Here is a 26395-nt window from a genome sequence, read left to right on the forward strand (position 1 = left end):
CAGAAAATTGATTTATAGATCATGATTTTGGTTACTTTTATCTTGAAATTTTGTTGTTTAAAAAATTCATATTTAATTTATATCATATTAAAAAAATTTAAATTTTAGTAAATAAACTTTATAGGATATTTTAAACATGCCTATAAAAAATCATTAAAAAATTTTAGAGTTTAATCATGATTAAACAAATTTAATTTTAGTTGCAAGAAAAATAATTTAAGGACTAAAAATTTAATAAAAATTAAGCAAGGAACAAACTAAAATGGTCTCCATAATTTTTTTTTGTCAAGTAGTCTAGTGGTTTGAAATTTTACCTTTAAAGTGAATAAGTGAGGTGTCCGAGATTCAAATATCGGCTCATGTATATATAATACGACGTCCCTATCAACTGAGTTAAACTCACCGTACAAAAGATCTTGATTTTATAGGACCAAAAACATATTTAATCTAAAAAAATATTACTAAATTTTTTTGGTTTGCTAGTATGTGTCCTATGAACACATAAATCCAAAAATAAAATTATTGTATTAAGAACAATAAAAATTTGACTTTATACTGTGAAATTTATAACCACAATAAACTACTTGAAAAAAAAAAAACATTAACACTTGCTTAGCTGCCGCTATCTGGCGCGTGACATATCCTTGATCCACAAGATACATTAGTATAAATACATTATTTTCTTTCTTTATTCATTCAATTCAACAACCAAAAAACTTGTGCGTTGCTACGCTCACTCTTCACTCATTCCTGTGTTTCTATCTTTCTTTTCTTCAAAAAGTCTTCTTTCTTTTTCACTCCTCCATCATTTTAATGGCCGCTAACCATTCATCACCATTCCCGGATCTTAAGATTCTTGCAGTTGATCATAACATCGGCTCTCTATGCACTATCCAGGAGATCCGCAAAAGTTACATTATCAAAATTGGTTAGTTACTTATTTCATCACTCGCATCGCATCTTATTTATTCTATTTCTATTCTAAAGTTTCCATTTTTATTATTTTTTAATTCAAAGTTTTCATTTTTATAAAATAAAAATTCTAACTTTTCATATTTTTTTCGATGATTACTTGTTGCACTATATCTGATGATGGAATTACTTGTTCAACCAAAGTTTTGATATGATTCTTATTGAAGCTAATATGCCAAGCAATGATACTTTGGATTTTGTTGGACAAATTATTTCACATATCAAAGTTCCTATCATTAGTAAGTATTTCTTCCATCATTAACTTTACACTAAAACTCATAAACTACATATTTACATTAATTCATTCATATACATGTGCTTAAGAAAGAATGATTCTTTGTCGTAGTGATGTCTCTTGATCCCACGCCGTCTTCCATTATGAATTCTATTAACCAATGGGCTTGGGTATATTGGTCCAAGCCCTTGGATGAGAACCAATTTAAGATCATGTGGCAACATCTTGTATGGAAGGCTTTTGAGCGAAACCCATGTCGTGAACTTCCTCGCCTTGGAGGTTAAAGGATATGAAGGTTAATTATTTATTCATCACTCACACGTTATTTATTCAATTTCTAGTCTAAAGTTTCCATTTTTATTATTTTTTGTTTAAAAGTTTTCATCTTTTTGTTATTATAAAATAAAAATGCTAACTTTTCATGTTTCATTCGGGAGGCATGTTATACAAACACATTTTGGCCGATAAAAATACGACATCTCTTATCATAATATAATGGAAAAGGCTATGTACGCAAATCGATCAGCATAATATAATATTAAAAAATAAAAATCAGTATATTTGTCCAACTTGTGTTCAAAAAGTGTGTTTATGACTTTATGTAACACTTATGTTCATTCATTGATCCCTTGATGCACTATTTCTCATGCATAGAATTACTTGTTGAACTAAAATTTTGATATCATTCTTATTGAAGCTTATATGCCTAAATTAATATATATTTCTAAGTTCGAAGTGATGACTCGTGAAATTTATAATTTGTACAAAAAATAATGAAAAGTTTACAAAATTGTATTTGATTATTTAAAAGAAAAAGAAAACCAATTATTTCATAGATTATATATACATAATACATAAATGTAATAAAACTTAGAATTTGCTATTATTTTTCTATTTCCCACATATATACTATAGTATAAATTATCAATGATATTTATGAATCTAAGAGTCATTTAATACGTGAAAAATTACAGAATAGTTTTTGAAGAATATATTGATGGTGTTATGCATGCATAGTTGGTTGATGGTATTTTTCTGATTGATATGCATGACTTCAAAAGTCATATTTATTTAATACATGAGAATGAGTGAAAATTTGTTGTGTGATTTATTACTATTTAAAATTTATTTTTGAGGAGGGATCCGTTGACTCTAGGAGTATGTCTCCATTGACTTACTCCACTTAATAACTCGATATCAGCATTATATTTATTCAATCCAACTGTTGAATTTAAAGACGTCATTGAGTAGATCAACTCCACAAAATTTCTACAAAAAATTTAAAACCGTTTGATACTTTTTCTGATAACTTCAATTGAACGTACGACAAACTTTTAAAAAAACCGTTGAATTTCAATAGTCTGAATACATAACTACATGTTTTGAATTTTTATAAAAATTTGTGGAGTTGATCTACTCAATGAGATCTTTAAATTCAACGGTTGGATTGAAGAAATATAATGCCGATATCGAGTTATTAAGCGGAGTAAGTTAATGGAGACTTACTCCTAGAGTCAACGGATCCCTCCTCTTTATTTTTTTAATTTAAATTTTATATTATATTGATGGTGTTTTGCATGTAGTTGGTTGATAATATTCTTAGTAACTGTCTGATTGAGAGAGATACATGATTTCAAAAGTCATATTTGATGAGTTAACTTCACATCTCCATAACTCGCTCCCAAGTAGATCACCGACTTTTTTAATATCTCAAATTAGTGATAAAATATCCAACAAAATTTCACCTTTTGTCCAATAATAATAAGGATGTGTAACATTCAAATATTACTTTTTGCACGGTAGACTCACTTCAGCAACTTCGCCATGAGGCTGTGAAGCCTGTGATAATCAACGGTTTGCCTCGTTTCAATATAAGAGGAGCAGTCTCTACCTAAATTCTCTAGATCTGACAAGATATAGATCGAGACAAGGTGGAACCTGACATTGGTCTATTTGATCAAATAAGGGCATATCGTTCGATGGTTATATGTGTTGGACAAAGATCTCATACTACATGCTAGCACAACTATGCAATGAAACTGATCACTATGTATACATTAGCTTTGCTAGAGCTATTTTTCCGAAAGGGGCACCACATATTTAAACTTTATGACTCTCCATATAATTTTAAATTTTAAAAAAATTTACATCGAATGTATCCGTTAAAATGTTTATTGAACAGTGTAATGTGTAATTTGATCCCTCTCTCCCGGGAGCGGTTATGGTGCATAAGCGAATTCCTTATGCACCATGCATGAATAACACACAAAACCATTCCACAACAAAATGATTTTGGATTACAACTCTCTGAAACCATTCCACAGTAAAAATGGTTTTGGCATGATTAAGTACATCTAATGTGAAACCATTCCACAACAAAAATGGTTTCGACATGATTTTAGTTTAAAACTAACTACGAAGCAATCTGATGACGTTCAGGGGTTGCTGTTGTTGATTTGGGGTGGGAAATTGTGCGTTTGGAGATTTGTTAGATTCAATTTGATGGTGGAGATTTGTTTATGCACCATGCATAAATTTATTCCTTATGCATAATAACTCATGCCGTTTGAACATACATAGCCAAGGATGAGCACACATCCTCCATTCGTAACCAACACGCCACATATCAAGTATGATGCAAAAGTTGTCGTTGATGGTTATCATCTATTGCCAAACAAGAGTGATAAACCAGAATTCCATGGTTCAAATGTACAATCTATTGTGTTATCAATGCATGCAAGTGATTTGCTAGTGTGACATACTTAGACATATCAGTAGAATGCATGAAAGAACTTCGCTCTTTAACGAGACTCAATCTGGATGACTGCAAGAGTCTTCAAGAAATTAGAGGGATTCCATCATATTTAAAACGCTTGTCTGCATTAAATTGTGAATCTTTGGGTTCCTCATGTAGAAAAATGCTACTGAATCAGGTTTTATTTTTTCTTGTATTTAACTTCACGTTTCATAGCACAATATGTTTATAACCTTACAAGTTATTTATGGCTAATAGGAACTGCTTGATGTTGGAGGCACCATGTTTTGTTTTCCAGAAACTGCAAGGATTCCAGAGTGGTTTGATCATCGTAGTAGTGGATCGTCAATTTCTTTCTGGTTTCGTTGCAAGCTCCCTTCCATTAATTCCTCTCTTTTGTACTACTCAATGGGTGGATAACAAGAATGCCAGCAGTGCTATCTACTCACCAATGGCTATAATTGTGCTCTTGATGATCCATTTAATCATGCTTATATTATATCCAGAAAGAATGAGATCGATCGTATCTTTTGTTAACAAGGGTATGATGGTGGAGGTTACAAATGACAATCACAAAATTAAACTACTGGTTCTATAGCATAGATTCAAGGGCATGAACATTGTGGTCATGCCCTTGAATCTATGCTAATCATGATGTTGCAAATTGCCTTGAAAACGTGGAAAAACAGCAAAAGATGCTGTTTTGGTAGCCCGGGCGAAATTCTGGTGCCCCGGGCGAAATTGTGCTGCAGAAAAGGGGTTGTTTTCTGTTTCTGCGCCTCAGGCGAAAAAAACTGGTGCCTCAGGCGAAAATCGTTGCATATTACAAAACATCTTGGTGGCTACGAAATATTACTCAAACTGTTTTTACCATGAATCATAACATTGGCCAGTTTTTGAATATAGGAACTAGGTGCTTCCGTATATGCCGGAACAGGAATAGTGGAAGGAACTCAAGAAATCTCATGTGTGTTTGTCAATGAATCTCAATTTGTTTGTATTTCCACTGTGGCCATTTGATTACAGCTCTCATACATACATATTTTGGACATAGTGACACCATTCACTGCAAAAGATTGCTAGCAAAGTTTGCAAGTTTGTTACTTGATTTCTAACAGTGTTGTCAAATGGAGGCTATAGCGGCGCTATAGCATAGTAGAATTTGAACAAAATCCCTATTATTCTGCATTATGCTATTTACGACAAAGTGTTGTTAAATAGTCGCCATTGCAGCACTATAGCACTTTAACGCAGTGAAATTTGAACAAACTGTTATTTTTCGCGATTGCAATTAACGGCGCTAATTTCTGAGCAAATTTAATCTGATATTGGATTTATGAAGATTTGGTTTGTAGATCATCAAATTCAAATTGCTCAAACTGGATTTGCCTGAGACAAAAAATAGACTGTTAATGAATTCCATTAACTGATAAGGTTAGTAGTATTAATGGTTAACCACATAGGAATATGAATGCACACAAACTAAGATGCATTCAATGTATGATAATTTATCATATTGTTCTTTCAATTTTTTTTTTAAAATATCAAATATATATCAAAATATAACCTTCCAAAATTCAACTCACAAACATATCTTAAGTCTCTCACCAAGCCACCTTATATCTCCCATTCTCCCTAAAACATTAAATATTACTTTTACTTATAAGTTAGATGTTAATTAGTGTATAGTTCAATTTCAAGTAAATGAAAAATGAAGGAGAAATTCATCATGATTCATGCATGAAAAAGGTAAGGTGGCACATTTTATGAAGAATATAACAAGATCACTAGCTACGTGTGTTTATGATGGCCTTTGGACCATTTTTGCATTTGTATGAGTGCCTCATCCCATTCTAACCCGTGAACATGTAGATACCATTAATTTAAACAATATTATTAATTCTTGAACTCATAAAATGAAAATATACAAATAATGAAAAATGTGATTTTTTTTTTTACTATATATACTTGCATGCTTAGGCCAATGTTTGGTATGGTTTAAGCTAGAAAAGATTGGAAAAAGTTAAGAAGGGTAAGAGAATATCTATGATGACTTAGCTTTTCATTAAGATAGTAGAATCTCCAAAAAAAATGGAAAATCTTCTCAAACTATATTCCCCTAAGTTTGTCAATTTTATATGACAATTTCTACACATTAGTTACTCATTCTGTTTTTTGTTCTACACTTAAGAGTGTGTGTTTCTTTTACTATACATATTCCTATAACTACCTTTTTCAAAAAATATACTACTTTATTAAATATTAAATATCATAATGATTTGGTAACCATTTTTTCTTTCTTTCAAATTGTGCCTAAGATTAGGATTTACATTATATATATGTTACTGAAATGCTATTTTTGAGAATAAATTTACATGAGTAAAAAGAAAGAAAAAAATTTAATGACTTGAAACAAACGCTACCTAGAAAAGTTTCTTAATGGAGAAATAATGTAAGTTTATATATTGGTATGCAATTGACTAAGTTTTTTTTTTTTTTTTGTTGACAAAGTTACAAATACCACCTGAAACTCACACACACAACTGTGAGATTTCGGGTTCGAATCTTAGTGAAGATGGCCAGCCTACCAATATCGGCATTGTCAGTTCAGACTGTTCAGTTAGACGCAACACACAGTATGATTTTTCTTCTTCTTTACTTTATATGCACAATATGCATATAAATAAAATTTTCAGTAACAATATTTAGATAACTATTGTTTCCTACACCTATGACATTTGTTTAATCACATTTAAAATGTTGTTAATTCGGTTCAATTTATTATAGTAAAAAAAAATTGTAAGTTAATTCAATGATTAACCACGATTTTACAATTTTAAATGTAATCTAAATTAATTATTTACTCAACTGAATTAATCACAATTTTACATGAAAAAATTGTGTATCACGAAATATTTGTGCCTAAAAATTTTGTTGTGCCAAATTTTCATAAGATAATTTGTATCTTATCCAAACTTTAACGTAGTATGAGTATGAGGAATCTTCAAATAGAATATATCATCATCTCATTAAGGATTATATTGTAGGTTTAAAGTTTGCTATTAATTTCCATTCTTACCTCATTACCAACTTAAAAATGGAATATACGAAATATGATCCTTACGTGTTCAACGTTATTATGGCTATATCCATAAGTTTGTTTGATTTTCTAACAAAAAATTTGGGAAACAATGTGTTTGTAGGGTGGCAATTGGTAACAAAATGGCATATCCTCATTTTTAATGATTTATTTCCTTTTATTTAACAAAAAGAAAAAGAAGAGAATTGAAAATTGTTATATATCAACATTGTTTAAGAGTTTCATTGTTGATCATAATTCATAGACAAATATTTCATAATTGAAAGTGATTGAAGAAATTGTTTGAATATTATATTCAAGAACCATGCAAACATCATCTTGCCTCTCTTCTTCTTTGCCTTTACCAATCATGAATTGTCCTGGTAAGTTAATGGCCTTAAACTATTTTTCCCATGCATGCATGGCATTTTTTTATTTTCTCTTTCATTTTTATTTCCATTTGATTCTCAATTAACATTTGCTTCAAGATAATTTAGGCATATTAACATTAACTCCTTTGTACGTTCAGCAATTTTTTAAAAATGTTCCAAGTTTGCCATTATGGCTGCAACGTCGATGCTTTTGTTATTTCTGCAATTATAGTTCTATCGTAACTTTATGCATTGTCAATCGTCACAAATGCAACCGCAACTCAAAATATTGACCATGAGTATGATCTTAATATTTGAAATTAAGAACCATAACATAACTCCTTTATGTAGAAATACAAAATGAATTCATTTTGTTATGCAACTTAATTTTCATTTTTTCAGTTTGTTCTTTGTTTTATGTTTAAGGTTTTCTTAATGAAATGGAGTACGCTGACCTCTTCAAACAAAAACCAAAATATGATTGCCTTCTTTTTGGTAAGTATTGCAAATTAGTAACATTTTCAAGTACCAAATTAAAATTTTCGCCTATTCGTGTATATATAATATGTAATAACCATGTAATTATGCTGCAGATTTAGATGATACTTTGTATCCACTTAGTTCTGGTCTTGCAACAGCAATTCTACAAAATCTTAAAGGTAAGCAACTCTGCATAATAACTGTGTCTTGTGTCACATTATTCTCGGTATTAACATGAATGGTACATTGATCGTAGACTACATGGTCGAAAAGCTTGGCATAGAACCAACGAAGACCGATGACTTATGCAACCTTCTATACAAGAACTATGGAACAACTTTAGCAGGGTTAAGGGTATGATTTCCTAGTGTCCTTATTTTCCTCTTAAATGTGGTTTTCAATGTTAAATTTTGAATATGTTGATAACATATTTATTGTTTGATTTCTTTTCAGGCAATTGGATATGACTTTGACTATGATGAATATCACAGTTTTGTTCATGGAAGATTACCTTATGATAACTTGAAACCAGATCCAGTTCTAAGGAACATGTTGTTGAGTCTGCCCTATAGGAAACTTGTAAGTTGTTTATAACCAAAATAAAAGCAATAGTATACAATAATGTCACAAAATGTGGTGTATAATATAATCTAACCACTACTATTGTTTCTCTCTTGTGTTTGTCAATAGATCTTCACAAATGCAGACAAAGTTCATGCTCTTAAGGCACTGAGGATACTTGGATTAGAAGATTGCTTTGAAGGGATTATATGCTTTGAGACCCTTAATCCAATCCACAAGAACAGTGTTTCTGATGATGAAGATGACATTTACTTTATAGGTTCAACAAGCACTACTAAACCAACCACTAGTAATAGTACAAGCAGCTCTCAAATTTTTGACATCATAAACCATTTTGCTCAGCTCAATCCCAGTGGAATCCTGCCAAAGACACCAGTTGTTTGCAAACCATCAGAAAATGCCATTCAATTAGCTCTCAACATAGCCAACATTAACCCACAAAGAACTGTAAGAAACTCACCATTTATGACTATGTGTTGGAGGGACAAACTTTGTTCCTTTTTTATTTTATTTTATTGGCTTACTTTTTTTTTTTCATTGGTTCTATGTCATTTTCAGTTGTTCTTTGAGGACAGTGTCCGCAACATACAAGCTGGAAAACGGTTGGGACTCCACACTGTTCTGGTAAGTTATTGGAATTTTTTGGTTTGTAGTAGAAACTGACTTTGATTCTAGCAATCAATATGTTGTCAATTGTCGATCGCATAAAATTGCAGTTTGTTCAAATTCCGCTATGCAATTGTGCTATGACGCGCGCCACTATTTGACAATATTTTTTACTATATAGTGTACCGCATAACAATAGCAATCTACTCAGATTCGGTTATGCTATATCGCTATAGCCCCTATTTAACAACATTGTTAGCAACTATTACTCATGAAGTACTTGTTGATTGCAACATCCAGATTGGTAAATCACAAAGAGTTGAAGGAGCAGATTATGCATTGGAAAGCATCCATAACCTTACTGAGGCAGTGCCTGATCTATGGGAGTCTGACATAAAATCAGAAGGCGTATACACTGGGAACCTTGCTGTGGAGACAACTGTAACTGCTTAAGGAAGCCCCAAATATTGAGGAGAAGCTAAAGCTATTGTAAACTGTAGTTGATGATGCTATTGTAAATGTTGTAATAAATCATTAAGTTAAATAAAGTCTACTTTTTGGCCTGACTTTTATAAAGGTGGGTCAAGCATAATACCACAATAAAATCAAGATATCATCAGTTATCACAAATATAAAGTGAATGTCAAACATCTCAAAACTTAATCTTGCAAATGGCCTTTCAAATTGTTAGCTAGAAACAACAATTCATAGTAAAACAGTGAAAGATAAGGGAGAAAATTGTTTGACCATCTTAGGTACATAATTGTGAATCCATCAATCAATCTAAATACAATCCGAATTTATATACTTGTCAATCACCACACTACCTCTATCCTATCATACGACATTACATGAAGCGAGAGTGTATGGTCAACACACACCTACCTAAAGGGCCCCACTTGCTGGCAATACAAGTACAACCTAACTTGCACGAGATTTAACAACCAAAACTACAGGTAGTCCCGAGGATAGTACACGTGATTAACTAGTACATACTATCATAATTAGATATCTGTTACTGCCAACTAACTCCATCTAAGATCTTTAATCTTGAAGGAGGAGTGAAGCAAGGATTTGATAGATTGGAATTCATTCAAGGAGGTGCCATCTAGAACGGTATCCTCCACATAAATTAGTAAGCCAGTGGATTTGGAGAATAATCTGCGATGAAAATGCAGGGCTTGAACAAATTAGTAGGCTTCTAGAACCACTTAATGCTAGCTTGCTTTAATCCATACAAAACAAGGACTTACACAATGTGCAAACTTGGCCTGGAAAAGGCGAAGCAACGGGAACCTGCATATAGAACCATCATGAAGATCATCAAGGATGAACACGTGGGAACCTGCATATAGAACCCTCATCTTTACAAAACTAGTTTGTAAGGTGCAGGATTCCACTCTTTATATACACTTTTCAGGTTATCACTTTTCAGTGTACGAGTTATGTTTTTTCTGATTCGCCCTTCACGCTAGCACTATTGGATTTGGTACGTGACCCGAATGGATAGACCAGGATACAATATTAGATTTTGAATTAGGCCTAGTTTATCCTTACAAAACTAACTTGTAAGTTATGGAATGTCACTCTTTATAAACTATTACGCTACGAATGAGCCCCTAGTATTAGCACATGAAATGGACTTAAATATATAAAAATTCTCAATTGGCAGTGCTTACCAGAGATTTATGAATTGTCGTCGTCAAGTTGTTCTTCCTCTGGTGGTGGTCTAATCTCACCAAACCATCTTGGGGGATCATATCCAGACCCACCAAGAGGATTGCAACGACAGAGACGGTACGCAGTCAAAGTTGTACCCTTGAAAAAACCATATCTCTTATAAGCCTCCATGGAATACTCACTGCAAGTTGGAACGTAACGACAGCTCCTAGGCAAGATTGGAGAAATTTCCCCTGCACATACATGAACAACATCAAGACATAACAATAATACAATGACAAAAATTCCTAAGTGCTCACAATAGTTAAGTAGCAAAACAACTGTCTTTTTTATCGTTTCACTTTTTTTTCAGATCATCTTGGCCCAACAATACCAGATGCCAATCTCAATCTCAGACCTAATAATCATAACGAAATGTATATGTCAAGCCAAAATCGTTAACTACCAACTGAAAGACAGTTAGGCGGATAGAGACCGAGAGGTTGTTAGCTATCCCAAGAAAGGCTGACAGAACCGGTTACTCGGTTACACAAAAACACAATCCTGTATAAAAGTTGGTTCACCATTCATTCATTCAAGTACACATCCATTTCAGATAACCTCACACTCACCTCTCTCATTTTACTAACTTACACCCTCTATTTATATAAGATTTGTGAACATCAAAATCAATTCCAGCCAAAGCAACAAAACATGAACTTTTAGAAAGAAAAATTGGCTTAAAAAGCCAAAGTTTGGCACTGTTTTGTTCATTCAAATCTGAAACAAACAGGTTCTTACTTCTTAAATATTGATGCCATTGTTTCTGGTCATCTACCAAATGCTACTAAGGGGTTGTTTGGATTGATCTCTATTTGAGTTTATCTACTAGTTTAACTAGTTGTGAGACTATTTGGGAGAAGTTTTTGCAACAACTTATGAAATGTCCTTTATTTCCATAAGCTCTCGCCTGGAGAAATTATGAAAATAATTAGACTTTATTTTATCTTTTACTATAGAAATAGCTTATACATAAATAAGCACTTATATGAAAAGTGTTTATGCAATAAATGCTTAATTAGAAGTTGGTAAATTTAGTAGAAAAAATGAAGAAAAAAGGGTAAGTTACTTTTGTAGAATCTCAAGATGGAAAGAGCAGCTTTAACTCCTATATTGTAGTCAACATCACCATATTCTTGCAGTGTTGTTTGAGAGTTGTTAGAATCTTGTTGGTCTGATGATGATGAAGATGTGCGAAGGAAAGAGGATTTGGAAGGAGTGTTGAATTTGAGACAAGTGAAATTGGAGTTTCTTCTTCTTGTTCTACTATTACTATTAGGTTGGAATTGGAGGAAGGTGATTTGGGTTGGAGGAGTAGCTGGAACTGGAATGGACTTCACAACAACAACACTGGCCATGGCCACGGAGGGAGGGACTTCAGACCAAAAATCAATTTACTTTATTATCCACTAACATATACATGATTTTTAGTTTAATAATTTCATTTATATGTTTTTTTTCCCTAAAAAGGTGACTTTCTAATTTCAGTTCTTACTTAATTTTTATTAAATTTCTAGTCTTTAAGAAATTATCATACACTCAATTTTGATCCTTATTGTTAAGTTAACATGTATTTTTGTATTTTTTTTTTTTTTGCAGATATGATAAGAACATTGTAAAAAGTTTCTTATGAAAAAATGAGCTCAAAATTTGATCTTGAAATTTTTCCGTTTAAAAAATTCATAATTTTAGTAAATAAACTTTGCTGTCACTTTAATATTGCTATCAACTCCTATCATCCACCTGGCGAGATTTCCATATACTTTGCCAAGCATAATTAGGATTATTACTGAGACTAACATAAAAAATCGAAGAACGAGGAAAATGCTTAGCCTTGAAGAGTTCGGCCACCATGGAATCCAGTTTAGTCATCATATTCCACCCTTCCTCTTTAGAACATGTCATGTCATACGCTCTCAAAGTTTTAAAAAAACTCATTTTTTATGACATTTTTAGCGCTGGTATGCCTCAGAATGTTCATTTAACTATGCAGTTTTTTTCCTTTTCTTGGGCTTGGCCCTCTTTTGTACCAAAAAAAAATATTAAATAAACATCTGTTAAATATTATATCTTTTTAGCAAAAACAAACATGTTGCTAAATTTTATTAAATATTGTGACATTTTTGCTTCCCAAATGTTCTTATAGATTAAGGGAGGTGCATCTTTATGCAAAGTTAGGAAGACTCTCATATTTAAACTGCAAAAATTAGGGATAAGAATTTAGATAAGGGGAAACATCTTCAATGAGAATTAAAACACTAAAGTAAAGTTTATGATAATTTTGTAACATTGACATGTGCTTTTAACTTTAGAAGATAAATTTATAACTATCAGTTTATACATTTTATTTCAACGAACTTTTATTCTCGGATACAATTCCTGAAATCACTTATTGAAGTCTATGACTACTCTATATCCAACTTATTTGTCGATGAAAAGTAATTTGCTTTCGCAGCAAACACCAATGACTTTATGTTTTGTTAAAAAATAATCACATACACCGCGACAACCACATTCAAGATCAAAATCGAGATGTGATCTGGGAAAACAAAGCCTTGAAGTCCTTTGTTGGTTCGCCTGCACCCTCAGGTTTTGATGCCAAGTCAAATGCCTTGAATTTAGTCTCCTCGTAATTTAGTGCCTGAACACAGACCTCTGCAACATCAGCTCTTGGTATAGTTTTGGTTTCGGTCCCGAGAAGTTCATCATCCTTCCCTACAATGAGTTCCCGAAGACCTCCATCTTTATCAAGCAAGCCGCCAGGTCTGAATCAACAATGAAGGTGAGAAAATATAATAAAGAAAACAAACACAATCTTTCAGCGCAATTATAAGAACACCACACGAGCAACAAAGAACATTGAAATTTGATAACAAGAGTGCTTCAAATAGTCTATACAAAAATATAATGAAGTACATTGAAGAAACTCATGCAATTATATTAGTACGTTTATCAATTGCAACAAGTTCTATCAAATATCGATTTGTGGTACCCTATTGTTGTCAATCGCAGATCACAAAAAATAGCAGTTGGTTCAAGTTTCTCAATGCTACAGTGCTATAGCACCGCTGCAGCCACTTATTGACAACATTTTGTACTAAATAATGTCTTGCAGAACAATAGTGAGCTGTTCAAATTCTGCTACGCTATAGCCACTATTTGCAAACATTGCTACATACGAGATAAAAATGTTTCTTTATACAATTACAAAAAACAGCTGATGTTTTCTTCTCTAACCAGAAAATGACACCAAGTATTCTGAAAGTTTTTCAATTCATATTACCAAATATAAAGATAATACTGTGGATTATATTAAAAATAGTTTCCTGGTTCAGCTAAGGTAACTAAGTTTTCGACCGATGCAATGTACAGGCGATCCATCCAGGTTACAGGAACTAGTGTACCTTATGATTGTGTATGGAACGCCAGAATTGGCCAGATATTCTTCAGCTTTTCTTTTCCAAACCTGCAATTAATACAAACTATGTACTTTCTATCAAACAATATAAATGAAAGGATACGGGGAATGAAAAAAGATGCTGTCTATTCTGCTGAGATAAAATATATGTTCAAACTTCAAACATAAAAGCAAGGCAAAAATGCTATGAGATGAAGTAATTTAGGAAGTATCGGAGAAACTCGGACTCACCAATATATTTCCGTTTCCTAAACTGTTCAAAGGATGGTTAGGGTTTGTTCCACCCATAGACCCAACCAACACGATATGCTTCACTCCTGCAGCCTTAGCTGTTCATAGAGATAAAACAATTTTAATGGCATAAGCATGAACGAATATTAAGAAATTTGTAAGGAGACTTTTTAGAGCATTATCCTAGCCGCTAATCACACACTCAATTCATCTACTAGACTTAGGTTCTAGTCTCCTTAGAAATCAAGGACACAACTGTACAACCTCACTTGAACATGATCTATTCTATAGGCTCATACATCGGTGTCCCTAATTTGTAAGAAGACATGAACCTAAGTCTCGTGTGCATTAATTATGATTGTGTGGTCAGAGCATGACTAAGAGGAAGAATCATTACGTCCAACAAACATGACTCCCAAAATATGAAAAAGACTCTGCATACCAAACGACGCCTATGATTAGTGAATAGAAAACATGGATTCTTACCAGCATCTATTTGATTTTTCTGCCCAATCCAATCAACCTATCATATGAAAAAGTAGGTCAAAATTTAAGTCAAAAGAGACAATATACTTAAAAAAAATCCTTAGCATACATAGAATAAATGTAATAATAGCATTAGCACCTGTTCAGGATAAGCACCCTCATCAAAATAAAACTCAGGCCTTCCACCTTTGGTTGGATCAAAATCGGGTTTCATTTGTGGGACAGCGCTAGTGAGAATTACGAGAGCGTCTACACCTTGAACAGCAGGAACAATACTTTCGGCATTTTTGATATCCCCAATGAAAACATCATCTGCACCACCAATTTTCTGTTTGCTTTCTTCGGATCTAACCAGACCTCTGGCAATATATTGGTCTCGCTTCTCTTTTAATTTTTTAAACACAATTTGTCCTGACAAGTTAACCAACAAATCACATTGAGAATTCTCGCTACGTGATAAACATGAAAACGTGACTCGTGTTCCATCTATTGTATGAGAACAGAGATAAAAGAAACTGTAGTCTTGTACAAGTAACCTTATTTCTTGAATATAATTTATTAGGATTAGTCTATCTCTATATATTCATATTAGAGCTTATACTCTCTACTAATAAGAAATAACATTAACTAGTTGAAACTATGAAAAGGATATATGTTTTGTAAACATAAAATACACATAACGATAGATTTACTTACACATTTGTCGGCCAACCTTAAATATATCAAAATGGTACCCTACATCAATATGAAATCTAAATCTTTGTAACCATTTTCCATGTTGAAAATAAAACCAGTGTAAAATAAGATCTTTCACACATTTGCAACACCATTTGAAAGGTACACTATACACTGAATTTCGCACAACTAGGACTGTTTCATCATTATAATTGTAGCAGCATCAGCCAATTCTGACTGTAATTTTCCAACACATCAAGATTGTATCACTACCGTGACCGTAATTTAAAACCTTGGATTATTCGAATAGACGATTTCTACGGCTCTCCATGACAGAAGCACATGTCATCAAATTTGTAGGGGTACTAAATTAAACTATATGAACATAGATAGTGTTCTGTTTGTGAAGCAAGCTTTGTTAAAACAAATTCTAATTTTTTTTAGGGTGCTGAAAAAGAAAAAAAATACCCTAAAGGCACAATAAACCCCAATTCAAACAAAATTGAAAACTTTCTACAGTCATCATTAACAACCAACATGAAAATCAAATAAAATTGAAAACTTTATTATTATTATGACATTGAAATAAAGGCATAATAATAAACCTCAAGCAATTGAAATACTATACTAGAGTGATAATAAAGTAGTAAAATGAAAAAGAAGGGTATGAAAAGAGAGTACCTGTGCGACCACCAGCTCCGGTAACAAGAACAGTGTTCTGAGATGAAGCGGCCATTGATTGATAGAAAGTAAACAAAAACAATACTACTCAGATTGTTACACACTGATGAATGATGATTGATGACAAACAAAAGTTTCTGGTTTCTGGTTTTGTTTTGCTGTTCTTTGTTATGTTGTTACAAGTTGGTAGTTTGGGAACATTGAAACACGTGTACACTTGGACATAAACAAAAAATCACCTTTTTTTTTTTATGTATAAAAAAAAATAGATTAATTTTTTTTTACTTCAATAAAAATATGTGTGTGGTTTAAGTATTTAACTTTTTTATGTCATGAAAAAAATATTGCAATTTTTATATGAAATTAATTTAGTCAGTTCAAGTTGGACTCATTTAGTTAACGAACTTAATTTTTATTTGAAAATACTTTTTATTTTTTTTAGAAGAAAATAAATAAGTTATATGGACCATTTTGTTTTTGCATTAACCTTCTGATTCTTAGAGGAAGGGTACCTCAATAATTCAGAGTTCGGTCGCGAAGTTAGAAAAGCTTGGCCAAAAAATGTTTCAACTAAGAATCAAACACGGGTTTTATCGAACGATCCGTCTTAAGGGGACTCATTAACCACTCGAATTCAATGTATCGGTTAGTTCCATGGACGAGCTTTAGTCCACAAGACTTTGCGGATTTTTTGGCTCTGTAACTCATGGTTACTCTTCGCTTCCATATCGCTCCATACATCAAAAAAATATCTTACGATAGTGTAAATATTTTACTTGAAATAACTTCTATATTTCAGGATTACAAATTTTATTGGAAGATATATTTGGATAATATTTATTAGTGTGAACAATGTGGGGGGCGAATGAGATTTTTGGCTCACCCAAACATGTGGACTTGGACAAAGTTTAGAAGGCATATATAACGATAGCTTCTCTTCCCGCCTCCATGTTTCTTTTTCATCTCCCTAGTTTGCAAAAAAATTCAGTTTATAGAAATTGAAGTTTTTTCTGATGTAAAATTTACACTAAAAAAACTTTGATTTCTAAAAACTGATTTTTTTGCGCGCTAGAGAGGTGAAAAAGAAACATTCGGCCTAATGAGAAGCCAACATGTATAAATTGATGGCTCTACTTATACATCATGTTTGTTAAGCTTAATTTTTATACTTTGGGAAATGATGACAACCCTGGCATAATATAAGTACCAATAATACCCAGTTTTTCATCATTCAGATTATCCGTTTGGATTTAACTCATTTTTTAGCTTATGAAAAGAGTTTATGTAATAACTAAACTTTTATCTTAATTCATAAATTTTTATTAACAAAAATTATATTTTTATAAACTTTTTTTTCATAAACTACTTTAAAAGCTTATAGTAAAAAAACAAAGACTTATTTATTTGCATAAATTGTTTCACATAAGTTTAAAAATAAGTCGATTCAAATGGACCATTAATTCGTCTGGTGTAGCTTAGCTTATGCTTTATGTAGAGTCAACTATTATCCTTGATGATGGGAATAATTAATTAGTTATCATCGATGAAAGCATGGAACTATAGTTTATGAATATAACATTAATTAATTGAAACAATTACGTACGCGTAGTTCAAATTTTGTTGTATTGAATATATATCATGCTTGGCATATGTTATGTTTTTTAATCCGTCAAACTTACTTTGCTTAGAAGCATAGGTATAATATAATATAATTAGCTTATTACAACATTAAAAATGTTGAATTGACAATTTCTGCTTCCAATTATGATTGTTATGAACAGTTGTGTTAGAGACACGATAGGACACCATCAAACCGTCCAAACAAGAACATGTTTCATGTGTTAATGGAATGCTTTCGAAGCTTTGTTTTTTCTTTTAAATAATAAAAATTTGACATCACTAAAATAAATAGTAAAAATGTAGATCTGCGAATTGAGAGATTTTATTTTGAAGAAATGCTACAAATATTTGAACACGAAGATGATGATGATGATAATAATGATAGTGACCATACATAAATTTCAAAGTTTGAGTTTGAGTGGATGCACTAAGTTTTAAGTTTGGTTCTCCCCCACTAGCTTATGTGGCAACCGGTTATAGATGAACTATTAACGGACCATCTTTAAGATACTTCGAAAATCTTGATAAAAATTGCACTAATATCAAACATATCGATCAATGATTGTATACATAATAAAGTTTTTTCAATTAGTCTCGTGTACTAGTTAGAGAAATGAAAAATAATTTAGAAATATTTTAGGTAGAATTTTGACTCATCGAAACATAATTTTTGAATATCCTTTATGCCTTTAAAGTGACTCTATTTATAGTTATATATTACTAACCCTCAAAATGTTCCCACAACTTAAACCTTTTGAATCTATGAAACTATTTGTTGGTGTAAGAGTAATATATTACTCTCTACTTCCAATTATTGTCCATTTTAGAGATTAATTATTCAATGGTATTGTGGTATCTTGATTTTTATATTAGTCAATGAAATTTCCAAGGAATTTTCATGAAGGAAGTGTAGACATTTTTTTATATAAATAATGCCAAAAAGGAGAATTTATTTCATATACTAATTTATTATAATAACCTTACAAAAGCATCTACATCAACTACATTTGAATTTGGGGAATTTATCCCTATGCTCTTCACTTCTTTCGTTCATTTTTTTTTTTTTGCTCTTATGATTTAATTTTGAATTTATTAATGAACAAATTTTAAAAGGGTAATAATTTCTTCATAATCTCTTTCTCTCAAGCTGTGACTGATGTTAACTTTCCAGGGTAAGCCACTTCTGATTTTATGTCATTTTCCCATAATTCAGGCACTGCTTCCCTTAGATTGTGAATACTTTCCAATGCATAATCTGCACCTTTAACTCTTTGTGATGTACCAACCTATATATGTTGCAATCAATAAATGAGTTGTGACACATTAAAAAGGTATCCAATAATAGTTGCTAGAGTCAAGTTTGTTTTTGTACTACAAAACAAATTATATTTCTAAGTACTTACCAACACTGTGTCAAGTCCCACACGTTTTCCAGCTTGTATGTTTCTGACACTGTCCTCAAAGAACAACTGAAAATCACATATAAAATGTTAATTACCAAACAATTAAAATAAAAATCTACAAAAATTAGACTATAGTCATATGTCACACATTTGTTACGGTCAGTAACTCAGAACCGTTGAATAAAGAATAAACGACACATATTTTAAGTTCGGTGAATTGTATTTTTTAAACAATTTTGAATATTAGTTGTATAATCTTTATCCAATAGTTCTGATCGACTAACTGACAGCAATGACTGTTTGACATTTGAACTATCAATTGATTTCCGTGATTTTACTTACAGTTCTTTGAGGGTTAATGTTGGCAATCTTGAGAGCCAATTCAATGGCAAATTCTGATGGTTTGCAGATAATTGGTGTCTTTGGTAAGACTAATACATTTGGATTTGGCTTAGCAAAATGATCTATGATGTCAAAGATTTGTGAGTTGTTTGCATTATTATTGCTAGTGCTTGTTGAACCTACAAATTCAATGTCATCTTCATCATCTGAGACAGTACTCTTATGGATTGGATTAAGGGTCTCAAAGCATATAATTCCTTCAAAACAATCTTCTAATCCAAGTCTGCTTAGTGCCTTAACAGCATGGACTTTGTCTGCATTTGTGAAGATCTATATAACAAAAACAAGAGAAAGTCATAAACAAGATATTATATTAATTACTATGTCCGTTTGTTACAGGTTAAAAAAAAAAATCGACGTCTAATAATTTAGAGATTATTTTTAGACATTTTTAAATAATGTATAAGTTATTTTGTGTCCATATACCATAATGAAAAAATCAAAGTTATAAGAAAACTTACAAGTTTCCTATAGGGAAGGCTCAGCAACAAGTTCCTCAAAATTGGATCTGGTTTCAAGTTCTCATAAGGTAATCTTCCATGAACAAAACTGAAAAAATAATAATAAAAAAAAACATATATTAATTTCACCATTTTCATAATAAACAAATAAAAATTTGAAAGTGATGTGGTAATATATAGTAAAATGCAAAAGTACCTGTGATATTCATCATAGTCAAAGTCATAACCAATTGCCTGAATTAAAAATGAAATAAAAACCAATATATTTATAATCAGTACTTTTCATAATTTAACAATAATGAAAACATATTTTACATAAAATGATTAGTGATCAGGAGAAAGAAAAAAAATCAAAATCATACCCTTAGACCAGACATAGTTGTTCCATAGTTCTTGTAAAGGAGGTTTGACAAGTCATCAATTTTGCTTGAATCTATTCCAAGCTTCTCAACCATGTAATCTAAGATCAATAATACAACCTCTCAGTTCAATATTCAACACATCAAGAAATAACATGTAACACCGACACTTCATATTAAAAGTATATTTAGGGTATGTGACACATAGGCATGACACAGACACATGTTGTCATATTTAATTATTTTATGTTTTATGTATAGACATTGATTAATGATAAAACTATGAACAAGTATAAATATTGTTGTAATTACCTTTAATGTTTTGGAGAACAGATTTTGCAAGGCCAGCTCTAAGAGGATACAAAGTATCATCTAAATCTGCATAACATTAATTCTCATAGTTATAATTTGTAACAAAACATAATTTTTTTAATGAAAATTCAACTTGGTACTTGAAATTTGTTCTTATTACTACAAGCCTTACCAAAAAGAAGGCAATCATATTTTGATCTCTGAGACTGTTGTCCGAATCGATCCTCGTACGCCATTTCGATTCAAAAATCCTTAAAAATTCAACAGGAAACAAAGTTAAAACAATGTCTAGACCATTTTTATATATATAAAAAATAATTACAAAAGAAGATAGACGGGCAACAAGCTGCGCCGTTAAATTTTTCTATATAGAAATTCATTATGATTCTGAATCTACACATCAACATGGCTTTTATTTTTGAACATATAAAAGATGCCATAGTTGACTCAGATTAGCATCAAAAGTTGCAAAAGGGACTAATCCAAATCATTTAGGATAATGCTTTGTGAAGTTTGTGAGTGGACAGAACATAAATGAACTTTTGTGTAAGATTCAAAGTTGCTTTCAATTATAAAAATTAGAAGCCACAAGAAATGGATGAGTCTAAGGAAAAAGCAATAATATAATATTTGAAACAGAGTTCATGTGACACAGCAAAACACTTTAAAAAATAAACCAACTTTCCAAAGTTGAATGGATCATATAACAAACTTTGGAGAATAAGCTCAAAGTTTATTATACAAAGATGAAAATAACACTTCAAAGCAATGCAGATTTTTTAGCATGCTAGAAATCTCTAGAATTAATCACAAATTATCTTTGTGTAATTTTAAATAGTTCTTTTTTTGTCTTAACCCTTCAATTATCGGAGGAAAATGGACACTTGTATCTAGAATTTAAATAGTTGTTTTCTTGTCTTAATCCTTCAATTATCGGAGGAAAATGGACTCTCATCTGATTTCAACTAAGAGGTAAGTAAAATTTTTCTTTTTTAACACATAGGTAAGTAAAATCTAGGTAAAAAAAGTGTTATCGTGGTATCATATGATTCTTAATTCGAAACATTTGTTTGAAAAGTATAAAGCCAATTCTCAAAACCATCTTCATGGTACTACATGTCAATTATGTTTTTTAAGTGATTATGAAGCCATGGATGGTTGATTGAAAATCAAAAGGTGAAGGATTGAGGACAATAATGGTTAAAAATTTAAATATATATAAAAAAAATGCTATTAGCTTACCAAAAATGAGAAAAATGAATAATTGTTTAAGGGTGTGAAGAAACAAAGTTTCAAGAGCAATGCAAAGCTATGAATAGCAATATGCTAAGGTAATTGAAAGAAGCAAGAGGAAGAAGAGGGGGAGGAAATATGAGAGGCAAATGTGTGTTTATATAGACAAAGGGTTGCTTGTGTGGTAGGGTCTTATGAATATAATATTACTTTAATTAATTTGATTAGTTACGTTTTGAGTTTGAAATACAATGACCATTTGATTACAATGATTAATATAATTATTATTAGCACACCAAAGAAAATGTCACCTAATATATGATTGGTTAACCTCTTCCTATCAATGAGAACTACATTGATAATTTATAATGAAATTTACCATAATTATGTCTTAAAATTTGAGTTGTTAGGTTCTTACAAATAACTTTGCAAGGTGAAAAATATTTCCTCCTGTTAAATTTATTTTCAATTTCTTTTTACATTTATTTTACATTCACGATTTAATATACAAAACATAAATCAAGTAAGAGTGCGAGGGTCTCTTTATAGTAATAAAAAAGTGTAAATCGAGTAGATCAATAGTAGTGATCTGATAACAGATAATTTAATAGATCTTTATATAGAATCAATTGCATCTTAAAATTTAAATTAAATCAAACTCAATTCTTACAGAAGTTGTTTGTAAGATAAAAACCGTCTTAATTTTTTTATTTTATTTACAATGAACTGGAGATTGAACCCAAAACCTATAATATACTACCCAAACTCGTCACCACCAGACAATTTATAAATTCATATTTATAACTTATCTCATCCTATGAAAACCTCTAAACACCATGAGTGGATAATCCAACCATATGTATGTGGACTGTGGTTAAGCTCTTTTATTTTGTGACTCTAAATTTTGGTTTTTTTTTGTGACTATGAATTCATGAATCATATCAAAATCTAATTATTTATATTTTTTAATTCTATAGGAGGAAATAAAAGTACAAAAAAGAATATGCCAGCTGCATCAAGCACAAAAATAGAGGTGGAGGGCTTTTGCATGCCAGTTGCCACCGTACACAAAAAACCAACACTATTGTTTCCCATATTTTGGGTTAGAAAAATCAGATTTATAGATCCTCCTAATCCTAACCATGTGCATATTTTAAACATGATTAAGCTTAGTAATCAACTGATTGAAAAATCTTAAATATCTTCCATCTGTAAGCATCTCATTTAATCTTAGTTGTACAAGAGATTCATAAGATTTTAGATTCAAAGAGTGTGTACACTTTCATACAATACAAGATAAGGAAGAACATTTAATCTTAATAATTGAGTTTTTGCATAATCATCTTAGATAAGGAAAAAGTATAAACTGATTGAGTTTAACAGAAGAAATTAGTTTTAAAAAGTGCACACATTTAATATTCGACAATATTTCAAAAGAATTTAATTATTTTTTAGTAAGTTTAATTTAGTTATTAGGGAGATCGCATTATTATGCAGAAGTTTTTTTTTTTTTTTTGAATTCGATTGGAAAATAGCTATTGGTGTTTTCGTAAGTTTAACTCAGTTAAAAGAGACATCATATTATATATGCAGGAGTTGATGTTCGTACTCAGAACACTTCATTTATTCATCTTTAAAATTAAATTTCTAACCACAAGACTACTTGACAAAAAAAATATTCTTTTTAAATATAAAAAACAATATATACATACATTTTTTTTGAAGAAGCTAAATTAGCCCACTCAAATTGGCACCAGAGAGAATCGAACCTCAGACCTCAAGAGGAGCACACTCTCAGGTCCCAAGACAATACCAATGCACCAGCCCAAGTGGGAATATATACATACATTAAATCAATCATAGCACAAAATGTGGTGTGGCAGGATTTTACATAATTTTTTCTTCTTTTTTTTAACTTAAGGAAATTACATAATTTGTTGAAATGGTGGACTCAATAAATTTAACCCAGTTAATAGAAATATTTCGGTTCAAAAAAAAGTATATTTGCTTATTGGTGAAAATTAAATATCTGACATTTGAAGACTCATCAAGTTGCTCTTGCACCGCTAGTATTTTTAATGCCTAGTGTCTGATTAAATGAATTTTAAGCCACTGTGACTATGATAGAGCCACTGATTAAATGTATTTGTTAATGAATTTTAAATAATTTATGTTATAAGTTCGAATTTGGTTGTCATTATTGTTCTCAAAATAATACTAAGTATATATATTAGTCAATTTTAAGTCCTTCATTTTTATTCCAAAACATAAGTCCTTAATTTAGCACCCTAAACAGAACAACCTTAAATAATTTAAACTTAAACCATTTTGTTCAAAAAAAAAAATTCAACTTAAACCAACTATTTCTTTTTTGTTCACATACTTATTAGACTCCTATTGCCACTATTATATCTTTTATTTTTTTACAATATATATTTTATTTTCTGAAACAATAGGTTAATGACATTGTAAATATTATAATTACATTTATCAACGTTTCTGTATTTTTATTGAATACCGTTAATTTTAATGATTCTGATCTATATATTATTGAGGGGTACTTTATATATATTAGTTATTAAGAATATGTGCAATGTTACACACCACCTTCAAGTGGCTTATCCTCTAATTATTCAACTTCAAAAGTAAGCATCAAATTTAATTAGTAGTGGTCATCTAACATTTTAATTTGAACTAGTGAACTATATTTTCAAATTTAAAAATGAGGTGATTAAACTTGTAAATCGGGAAAAATATGCATGATAAATGGATTTAAACCTAATTCATATGTTAATTAGGAGTTCAAATTTACCTTCTTTGTGCTTGCTTACACCGCCCAAAACTCACCTTAGTCTTATAGCTAGTTTCATCAAGTTGCTTCGTAGCTTAAGACCAAAAATAAACTATAAGCTAAACATGCAAAAACCCTCAAATTTAATTTTCACATTTCCATTCCCAACTAAACATGCGAATCTTTAAAAATTTCCTCACTTACATTACATCTTCAATCTTTACTATTTTTTACTAAAGACTTCATAAGTGAAAATAATGTATTAATTGTAAGACAAAATGTTCACGACTCCTTCATGCTTCCATTTACCAACACATAAATTTGTTGGAATTCCATATTATGACACCTGGCATTTTATCTTCGATTGCCCTCAAGAAATGTGCCACCTCACCATTGTTCATGCATGATCAATCTATATATCTCTTTCAATTTTCCTTTCCTATTTTACTTAAAATTAAGCTTTCCCACTCATCCTTGCAAAATTTAACATTTATTGAGAATCTAAAATTTGTTGGTTAAAGTTGGACTTATGATGCACTTTACTTCTCTATGTATATTTACTAATTTACAATTTTAGCCTTTAATTTCTACATCTAAAAAATAGTCTTTCATTTTTGACAATTTTATGAATTTTTCCAACCACTAAATTTGAAGCTTATTTTTGCTAATACATCAAGTTTTAATAATGATTTGACAATGGATAGGAGATTAAATCTTACTCGATTTGTATCTAATTATAAGACTATTGTAGGATTGTTATTATTTGTTCCTAAATATAAAATTATTTGTAAATTTATAAATATATTTATAATTATTTCATAAATATATATATATATATATATATATATATACTTCTTTTTTTCTTATTAATTTATATTGAAATATTAAAAATTAACGTTGAAAATATTTATATACAAAGAAGAATTTAGTGACAGATATACACAAACTATATACATTAACTATGCTACAATTTTCTTTAATATCCTTGAAAAGTGTGTCAAATGATCTTATAAATAGTGACTTAAATTATAAAAAATTACATTGTCATGTTATCCAATAACTTGTCATCCCATATACCAAAAAAATAAAAATTGTCATCCCATTATTCGGTAAGATACACCAACAAAAATAAACAAAAAATTTAAGCCATTAAGTTTGATCTAGTGGCGAGGAATTTGGATAGTACGTTATAAGTCATGAGTTCGATTCTCAGCTTATTGTAAACAAAAAAGAAAAGCTAAAAATTTGATGATGAAAGAAATTAATTAAAATTCTTAAATTGAAAAAAAGTATTTTTGAATTTAAAAATGTTAGTGACAAAAATTGTGAACGAGTAAACATGGATGAAAAAAAATGTAGGAGTTGTCATTGTCATACCTAAATGTTATACCTAAGAGGTTTCAGAAAATATTTTAACTTGTTTTCAGAGAATCTTAATAGGTTTGATTAATTTTATTTCAGAAAAATAAAGAGTAAATATATTTTTAGAAAGTGTCTATAAGATATCTAACACAATTGATAAAT

The 26395-nt window shown here is 30.7% G+C and overlaps 4 protein-coding genes across 7 annotated transcripts; 1 reads left to right on the plus strand and 3 right to left on the minus strand.

Moving 5' to 3' along the window:
- The first annotated feature begins 7852 nt into the window (after positions 1-7852).
- Positions 7853-9533, plus strand: LOC123924348. Its single transcript, XM_045977210.1, has 7 exons — positions 7853-7907; positions 8006-8071; positions 8149-8246; positions 8346-8471; positions 8583-8921; positions 9033-9098; positions 9381-9533. The coding sequence occupies exons 1-7, from the start codon at positions 7853-7855 to the stop codon at positions 9531-9533; spliced, it is 903 nt and encodes a 300-aa protein (XP_045833166.1).
- On the minus strand, positions 8460-12518 carry LOC123924347 (UPF0161 protein At3g09310). Of its 4 annotated transcripts, none has more exons than XR_006814671.1 (4): positions 11869-12518; positions 10760-10993; positions 10334-10376; positions 9753-10241 (listed from the first exon to the last, which is right to left on the minus strand). XR_006814671.1 is itself a non-coding variant. In XM_045977209.1 (3 exons), the coding sequence occupies exons 1-2, from the start codon at positions 12155-12157 to the stop codon at positions 10767-10769; spliced, it is 516 nt and encodes a 171-aa protein (XP_045833165.1). In that variant the 5' UTR covers positions 12158-12248; the 3' UTR covers positions 8460-8834; positions 10760-10766. The 4 variants fall into 4 exon arrangements, 2 of the variants coding, with proteins under 2 accessions (XP_045833165.1, XP_045833164.1); XR_006814672.1 differs by having other exon boundaries at positions 9753-10260; positions 11869-12204; XM_045977209.1 differs by lacking the exons at positions 9753-10241; positions 10334-10376 and adding an exon at positions 8460-8834 and having other exon boundaries at positions 11869-12248.
- A 578-nt stretch (positions 12519-13096) lies between these two features.
- Positions 13097-16487, minus strand: LOC123924346 (uncharacterized protein At2g37660, chloroplastic-like). Its single transcript, XM_045977207.1, has 6 exons — positions 16291-16487; positions 15074-15345; positions 14935-14971; positions 14449-14546; positions 14204-14265; positions 13097-13564 (listed from the first exon to the last, which is right to left on the minus strand). Exons 1-6 carry the CDS (start codon positions 16343-16345, stop codon positions 13321-13323), a joined length of 768 nt encoding a protein of 255 aa, XP_045833163.1. The 5' UTR covers positions 16346-16487; the 3' UTR covers positions 13097-13320.
- A 2472-nt stretch (positions 16488-18959) lies between these two features.
- On the minus strand, positions 18960-22225 carry LOC123924626. The gene is made up of 9 exons (XM_045977572.1): positions 22092-22225; positions 21020-21099; positions 20848-20913; positions 20539-20636; positions 20373-20410; positions 20177-20264; positions 19656-19985; positions 19314-19379; positions 18960-19196 (listed from the first exon to the last, which is right to left on the minus strand). The coding sequence occupies exons 2-9, from the start codon at positions 21081-21083 to the stop codon at positions 19053-19055; spliced, it is 894 nt and encodes a 297-aa protein (XP_045833528.1). The 5' UTR covers positions 21084-21099; positions 22092-22225; the 3' UTR covers positions 18960-19052.
- Positions 22226-26395: the final 4170 nt, after the last annotated feature.

This window comes from Trifolium pratense, linkage group LG4, assembly GCF_020283565.1.
Source record: "Trifolium pratense cultivar HEN17-A07 linkage group LG4, ARS_RC_1.1, whole genome shotgun sequence".
NCBI classification, from domain to species: Eukaryota; Viridiplantae; Streptophyta; class Magnoliopsida; order Fabales; family Fabaceae; genus Trifolium; species Trifolium pratense.